This window comes from Cavia porcellus, unplaced genomic scaffold (assembly GCF_034190915.1).
Source record: "Cavia porcellus strain 051 isolate PalLab524CR breed Dunkin Hartley unplaced genomic scaffold, mCavPor4.1 scaffold_8, whole genome shotgun sequence".
NCBI classification, from domain to species: domain Eukaryota; kingdom Metazoa; phylum Chordata; class Mammalia; order Rodentia; family Caviidae; genus Cavia; species Cavia porcellus.
This window is the reverse complement of record NW_026947491.1, coordinates 33,012,840-33,021,563: the sequence shown is the minus strand read 5'-3', so window position 1 is coordinate 33,021,563 and position 8,724 is coordinate 33,012,840. Positions and strand designations below refer to the sequence as shown.

Genomic DNA, 8,724 nt, shown 5'->3' with positions numbered 1-8,724 from the left:
TCACCATCCTCTGTCTATGGAGCTATGGTAGCACATGCTCCAATATTTTCTTTCTTTTACTTTGCTGTTTTCCATAATCTCTAAATCTTACAAGGTTTCTGTTTTCCCTTGCTGATTTTCAGTGTTTACATAGTAACTCACCTTAGCATGTAGCTGTTCACTCATTGTACTTTGTGGAGAAGCAGGTGAGTGTCACATGTCTTCAGTGAGTCATCTCTTACTATATTTCTTAATCTAAGTGTTACAACTCACCCCTCGAATTACTTGCATTTCTCTTTTTACAAAACATGGAATATGGATTCTGTGATCCACAGAATTGATAACTGTTGAATACAAAATATGTTGTATGAAATGTTTTTTCTATTTTTCTCTTAAAACCAAAAAACAAGTGTTCTTTGTTTCAGAGCAGGAGTTTTTTTTTGTACTAGGAATTGAACTCATGCCAGGCAGGTGCTGTGCCACTGAGCTATATCCCGAGCCCCAGGGCAGAAATTCTTAATGCTCGGTTTACTCATGAGTTTCAGTTAGGTGTGAGTCCTCTAAAATTGCACACAAAATTGTGTACATGAATGTGCCCTGTACACTTCCCTTTTGGAAGAGGGAGAGTCTTTTGCTTTCTTTGGTCCCTAACAGAGTCTATACTTTCCCTCAGAATATTAGTAGTATTCATTCTTTTGATCTTACTAGCAGTGCTTGGCTATGCTCTAAAATAACAACAGCAACCAATAATGTGCATTTTGTGTTTCGTTGTATTTCTGGAGGTTCACAGTTAAGAAAATAAAATGACAAGGACACTTGTACACTTACTGAATGTGTGCAGCCATCAAGACAATCATTATTAAACTATTTTTGAACAGATGAAATTAGATTATCCTAAATATTTCAGTAGCAATATAGGTAGACTTGGCAGAATCAGTATTTTCTTCGGTTTGTATATTTTAGGTAATAAACTGGATGACACAAGTGTTATAAAGAATGTGGAGAAATTGTAACCTTCATGAATTACTAATGTGAATGTAAAATAGTGTTACCACTATATAAAAATGCTTTGTTAGTCCTCAAAGGATTGAATAGTGTTACCTCGTGACCCACTGATTCTACTCCATTCTGTATGCTCAAGAGAAATAAAATATAGCACACATAAAAAATTAAAAATGATTGCCCAAAGTAGCATTATTCACAATAGTGAAAATGGAAACAATTCAAATGTTCAACTGATGAATAGATAAATAAATTGTGTTATACATCCATTTAATGTAAATTATTTGGCTATCAATGGTAATGAAGTACTAATGCCTGTTTCAACATGAGTGAATCTTAAAATTCTGCTCACAGAAAAAAGCAAGCCCCCAAAGACAATAAACCATGTGAACCCACTTATATGAAATGTCCTGAATAGGCAAATTGATGGAGGAAAAAAGTACATTTGTTGTTGCTTAGTGTTGACAAGATTAAGGAGAAATAGAGAATGATATTTATTTCTGCAGAGATGAAATGTTCTAGAATTAATTGTGGTGATGAATACACAATACTATGATTATGCTAAAAACTATTGATGGGGCATGGTGGTACACACTTGCAATCTCAGTAGTTGTGGGAGGCTGAGGCAAAAGGACGGCTGTGAGTTGAGGCCAGCCTGGGCTACACAGAGAATCCCTGTCACAAACAAACAAATGAGCAAATGGCCCCAGTGAATTGTGTGTTTTAAGCAAATCAGTTGTATCCCATGTGAATTATATCATCATTAGGATATGGAGCATTGCCAAGATACTGGCAACGAAAACATGATGAAATGTTTATCACAGGAGTGAGGAATATAAAGTGGTCCAACAATTTTGAAAACTTGTTTGGCAGTACTTCCAAAAGTTAAACATAGACCCTCTATAACAGTAATTTTCTTCTCACTTCTGCAACGGAAACATGTGCATTTGTGCACCAAAAGACATGCAGAAGTATGTTCATAGCAGCATTATTATTAATAAACCAAACAAAAAACAATCCAAATTCTCATCAGTAGAATGATAAATGTCTTATTCATATTCATATAAAGAATCCTCTGAATAGCTAAAAGTCCTCTGACTTTCAGGATCTCTAATGCCTACACTTACTTTAAAGTTACATTTCTTTACGTCTGCTTAGACTGTGTTTTCCTGGGGACTATCCATGGCCTTCAAGGTATTCTCAAAGTCATCTGTGACAAAGAATCGACTGACTTTTTTGTGGATTAATTGAAAACAATCACTAGCTAATGCTTTTCAAAGAATGCTCATAAAATTTTTAAGAGGTTCCTTGGAAGTCAGGGTCCTTGGTCGAATATGTTTAGGTAATACTGCTAAATATAACTCCTCTTGTGAAGCTTAATATACTTATAAAGCTTTTATAGATACCCTCTTCTGAGAGGAGTCCTGTATTATTTTGGTTCCTTTAGCACTTACAAACTGGCTTCACAAAGAAACTGAAATCTTCATCTGTTTTTTTAGTCCAAAATGTGTTTATTGGAGTGGATTCCCAATCATCTTGATTCAGGGTACGGTTAGTGCTGTTTCCTCCTGAAGGGACATCCTTCTGTGAGCCTTACTTTTCCTCCTGTAGGCTGGCAAAGCACAGTGCAGAAGCCAACACACAGAACTGCCAACTGTGCATGGCTAAAGACCATGGTGATTTCATAGCAGTCTGGACACTTCATGTCCATGGGGCTCTGTACCAGGTGCTTTTTCTTGTGCTTCCCCTTCTCCTCCTCTGGAGAGGGATGGCGGAGGACTTTTGCAAGAGGCATGTTCTCGTAGGGTAGTTGTCACTGTCAGAAAAGGCATTGTTTTTATTTTGTAAGAATATTTGACATCCACAAAGACTGTTATTCTTGCAAAATATTTTTGAAAATTTTGATGTGCAACATTTCTGTATATGGGGCTATCAAATGAAAGACTATAGTAAGAAATACAGAAAATAATTGTGCAGTGACTTGATTCACTAAACAATTGAGAGTAAAACTCAAGCATTTGTTGAAATCACCAAGGCTTTTTTTTTTTAATGCACGTGGGACTCAAGACTTTCCTATGGTTTTATGAAATCCAACTCCCACTTTACCATAAATCTCTTGGATTCCCACCTGTGCTTCTGGGTCTGGACCCCTGCTTCCCCCTGAACTCTTAGCCTTATTCACATTTCTTTCCTAAGCATTTTCCTCTCTTTTATTCTGGATTACATGTGGTCCCTTGCTTTGCATCTTCTATCAGTGGTAGATCTTACTGATGGTTGAGTTGACTGAGAAATTTAAGATATGGAAATGAAAAAAGCTTAAAACCACCTACTAAAAGATCCTTGTACTTAAAAGTCATTTGATTCTTCTGTCTAAGGGCCTCGCCATCCTCTGCAGAGGTCCCTACTTTCTCTGTGTTCATCTGGCCATTCTTGTCTTCTCTTTCTTTGAGCCTCTCTCAAGTCTACATTTTCTTCTTTTATCCTTTGGAAAATGGTTTAATCACCACTTGTCTCCTCCTACTATGACATACTATCTCATTTCTACTCTCCAAAGTTTTATTGAGCTTTAGTCTAGGAAAACTATTGTTTTCATATCTCTTCGTCATTACTCAACAAATATTTGTTGAGTATTCCCAAGCAGCAAGCATATTGGCATCTATTTGCCTTATCAGGGTCGTATTTCTGTGTCATTAGCATGTTTTCTAATCTGTTTCCCACTTCTATAAAGCATAATGTAGGTGCACATGTGAAGTTAGGCATTTAAAACCTTTTTGCCTCATGACATTTTATTGTGGAATATAATGCAAAAAAACAAAAATTGCCAGCAAAATACAGACATACGATATTTTCTATATGTAATGTCATTAAGTCTTAAAGATTTAGTAGCTCGTGTGTGCAAATGATTTCTGTTTTGACTTTGTTCAGTTTTCACTAGCATACACTTGTGTAGATAGAGGAAGGACAAAGAACTTAGTGTCTTCTTTTATGTAATGAAGGCTTTCCTGATTTTTGGTTACCTTTTGTCAGTGAACCCAAAGATAAAGCTCAAATCTTAAAAATGAACGTATAAGTTTGATTACAGTTTTGACTATGAAACTCAGTTAGTGGTTTCATGCCTAGATAAGTAGATTATTTCTTCTCATATGACTGATATTTCCTGTCGGTTCATTTCAAAAGACCCTGAAATATCTACCAGAAGTAAGACCACTGAGTTAGGTTGAGCTTGACTTCATGTGGTGGGAGCATTTCTGTGCCAATTCTTTTCCAAGCTAATGAAATTTCATGTGAGGTATTTGGTGATCTGGGATTCAAAAAGGTTATCAGCCAAGCATTTATAATAAAAAGTTCCCATGATTTTCCCTGGCATACACAGAGAGGATGGGAGTGCTATCAGTTTGACATTTCTGTCAGCACTGGTGTTTGAACCACCAGGTGATTCTGACAAATGCCACCGCTGTCATTGGCTCAGTTTTAATTACACCTGACTGAAGCTTTCAGTGGCAGCAAGCAGAAAACTTAATTAGTTGGAGTCTAGAGTGAGAGCTGGCTGGAGGATTCCCAAACAGTGCCTGGGCTTCTGAGGGAGAATTGACCACATATAAATCCACCCTTGGTAGGGAGGCTGGCTGGCTGATTTTCAAAGCCTTCAAAGATTATTAATTCAAATTGCTTTCGAGAGCACATTATATGTTCATTTCTCAAGTAATTCAACTGTATGTGACAGTAGGTGAAATAAACAAATCAAAACAAAAATAAAAGGCCTGTGTCTATTTCCATGATGATTGGCAGTGCAGACATATTCTACATGTGCATGCACACCTACGTACACACACACGTTTATAAATAGATAAATATGTGAATACTTTGTAACAAAACAAAACATAAATGGTATGTTTGCATTTCTTTTAAGGTATGAATGTTTACTTTTAAATATGTTACTATAGAAACATGCATTCGCAGGCTGTGTTGTCAAACTGCTAATATGCTGTAATTAAAAAATAGCAAAACTCTTGCCTATTGGTCGGATGCAGAGGATCACTAGGACAGCTCTCTTTGAAAGAAAGCATTTGTCTCCAGTTTGGCTAAACCTGGCCCTATCTCCATGTATTGATCTGTATGGAGCTAGCTAGGATATTTCTTTATCCTCTCAACTGGCTTTCAGCAATGCGAATATGTCTAACTGGGGTGCTGATGTCTTTAAATCTGTGCCACAGGTCAGTGATGCCCTGCCTATAGCTTCCAACTAGTATATGTGAGCCTGTTCGCTGTGGGTTGAGGCCTTTGTTCCTGTTAGCCATTGTTCTAATTGACTTAAGACCTCCTTGGCTCTCCATCACTACAGATATGTATTTATCTCTTTATTCTCATAGCAGGTTGCACTGGGAGTGGTAGATTGCAATTAATTATTGGAATTTTAGTAACTTTTCCCTGGGGTTGCAAATGTGGACTCCACCAAACAGTGAAGAGGCTGGTGGAGAGGACTTTCTATAGTTGGAGAAAAGTTTCTTTTCCTTAGAAAGAGCAATCTCTTGCATGTGGGTTTGGGATTCATCATTGGTCTTTGCTCACACCAGCTACCCACTACAGAAAGAGTTTTGCTGAATATTGAGTTTTGTTAGACATAAAGGATGATATCCTGCTTCATTTTGTAAATAAAATATGACAGTTCTTGACAAGACTGACTGACCTTTTGTCTTCATGACTCAGCCAAAGCTCAGGGCCTTCCACTCTCGCTAGCTGTCTAGTTTGATTCTGCTGCCACTGTCACTGTTGCCTGTAAATCCGGTGATGCCTCTGGAACAGAACATTATTGGTTGATTGACTCGTTGGTTAAAATAACAGCCCAAAGGGGATTCTACTTCTAAAGCGAGGCATGGCAGCATGAGGCTTTGAAATTTTTTCAAGGGAATTCCTCTGAGAATAGCTGTAAATTTCTCGCTTTTTGCAAACACTACAATGACACTTGGCATAAGTTAACCTATTATACCCTGGAGAGGCTCAGTGGTCTTAAAACAGTGTTTGGCTATAACCATGTGTCAGAATTCTTGGTGGCTTCAGAAAAGAACAAATTTTGAATTCAATTGGTAGGGCAAGAAATACTTGAACACAGTACCTTCGCCAAGATAAATTGCTACTACACTATGTCTTATTATTTAACTATACTGTAGCTAATTTGAAGCAGTGTGTATTTTCCCTCAGAGTACAATAGTCTTCCTGAGGGCTGATGTGATTAAGAAGTACTTAGCTTTTATTATTGAAACTTTCTGTATCTCTGCTTTCTGGACTCTAATGAGTCAAAGGATGGAATAAAGTTGATAATGTTCTGTTTCAATCCCTCTGGCAGTGAAATGGAATTAAAATTGGTACTTAAAGTTAAATGAGGTGAGGTTCTATGTATCAAGTAAATATAAAGTATTTAAAAGAAAATGCTACAAATGACAGAAAAGTACAAAAATTGTTCCTGACATGAATAATTCACCAACTCTTGGATGGTATAAGTCACCTACTAATGTGCGTTACTTGCCATTTAATAGTGGCTGTATCTGAAGAAATATGGAAATTGGAATATTTTAATAACTTTCTATATGAAAGATGATGAGACTGCCTAAATGATTAAGAGGAAGATATGTTATAATGAACTAAAGCCACTCGAGTGTAAGGTAATTTTAATTCAAATCTCCATCTGCTTATGTATAATTAAGACTCATTTAACAAGTTAATGCCTAACAGAGAGAACTGATAAGTTTGGTATTAAAGATCTTAAGAGAAGTAAATTAAACTGTCGGGGTTGAACTGGTCTTTAGTTTTAATTTCTTACACCTGAACCTTGATATGAATTTCAGGGTCCATTTCTTTATCTTCACCACTTATTTAAGCATGAAGCCAAAGACAAAAGAGAAGAGGAATTGTATAATCCTTTTATATTTTAATTTTGGAAATCCCACTCTGTTGAAGGTATGACAGCATTTTGGCTGATATGAATATTTATACACTTCATGTTTCTCACTGTGTAGCATCCATATACCATTAAAATGGTGATTTCAAAGCCACAAAAATATTTATGCATAGTGAGATTTTTCAGTAAGGTTAGATAGTCTCAAAAAATAAGAAGAAAGCCTTTAAAGTGCCAAAAGGGACTGTTTTGATCATAGTGATTTTCATGAGCTTGTTGACTTCCCTATTTCCTACTTCCAAGTTTCTTCCATAGTTACTGTCAAGAAGGTCTACCCATCATAAATACGATGTGAACCTTTTTGTTTTCTATCATACAAATTTAATTGCCAGTGTGACTCCTCATTTAGGAAGAAGAAAAATTTGTCTCCTCATTACATGCTTTTAAACATTTTCAGGATTGAATTCAAACAGGAAATTTCAGAATCGATGTATTCTTCCAAATAGGATTCCCACTAAGCCAAGGATTGCAGCCATAGCTCCGTAATGCCCACCCTGAGGGCCCACAGAGCAGAAACCAACCTTCTTGCTTATTGTCAAGCACATAATGGCTTTAATTCATTCAACTGGAAGAGACAATTTAAAGTATAATTTTCACAAATCAGATTAACAGTTAAAACTTTTTGAGCACTGTCAAGAAATTCACAGCTCTAAGATGCACTGTCTGATTCATTTCTTATTGAAGAGTTAGAAGGTTTTGCTTGTCTGCTTTATTTTACTGACTCTTAAAGGCAATTTGTGCAAGTTCACAAAGTTAGTGAAGAGCAGGGCTCTTAGTAAGGTTCCCATTTCAGCATTCTTGCTGCATTTCACTGCTTCTGAGAGCTGATAAACATGTTACCTGATCTTTCTTTTATACATATGTATACTACTTGTACAAATAAATAATATTTTGCCCATATGTATAGTCTATATATACTCAATTAAAATATTTTAACATTCCCTCATTTTGCCATCTATGCCTTAGAAATTGAAAGGAAAATAAAAATATGCTAGAACTTTCAAATGATGTAGGGAGGCAAAACCTACATATAAAGAAATTCTGGATGTCCCTGTAGGGAGTATATACTATGTTTTCTAGAAGAGGTTTAGAAGGCAGAATCTTCAGCAAGCTTTAATCTACCAATTTATTGAAAAAGTTTCTAGCTTCTAAGTATGTTCATATTCAAGAGACTTATTCATTTCACAGTGTTGCTCCTTCAATAATGGCTCTCTCTTGCTGGATCTAGTTCAGTGACAGGGAACCTTTTAGAGACTCAGCACTCAAACTGCAATCCAAAACCCACTTATTTATTCAAAGTGCCAACATTGCCATTAAATCTGAATATTGAAGTTTAAGTTTAGAAAAAAATAACTAGTACATTAATTTTTGTCTTAAAAATAATAGAGATTTCAATGATGTAAACAACTTTCTATTGAAACACAAAAGATTGCATTTGGCATACTTCACAATAGTGTGATCTTGGCTTCTGTACACATGCTGATAATTTGTCAACTATAGGCTTGTACTTTGTTAGTTTGAGAGCAATGGTGTAGGATACAGGTCATCTGTTAGGCTGTTTCTTGTATCAGATTTGTTATAATTTAAAGCTGAAAACAGCTTCTCAGAAGCATAAGATGATCAAAGTAAGAAAACAATCCCAAGTGCTTTCCTTGATTTAAAATTATTTGGCAGAGAATTTCACACTTCAAGGATTTCATTTTCAGAATGTCCAATGGTGCTGCCATTTTTCCATCCTTCACATTCTTTCTTTTCCATAATGTCAGGTGTTACATGCATGTCATAGAATT

At 36.1% G+C, this 8,724-nt stretch overlaps 1 protein-coding gene across 1 annotated transcript; it reads right to left on the bottom strand.

The window, feature by feature from the left end:
- Positions 1-2,533: 2,533 nt before the first annotated feature.
- On the bottom strand, positions 2,534-2,776 carry LOC100716847 (small ribosomal subunit protein eS27-like). Its single transcript, XM_003475861.1, has one exon. The coding sequence runs from the start codon at positions 2,774-2,776 to the stop codon at positions 2,534-2,536; it is 243 nt and encodes an 80-aa protein (XP_003475909.1).
- Positions 2,777-8,724: the final 5,948 nt, after the last annotated feature.

What these genes read in the sequence shown, in the direction of transcription:
- LOC100716847 (XM_003475861.1), bottom strand. Translation starts at nt 2,776, where the DNA reads ATGCCTCTTGCAAAAGTCCTCCGCCATCCCTCTCCAGAGGAGGAGAAG.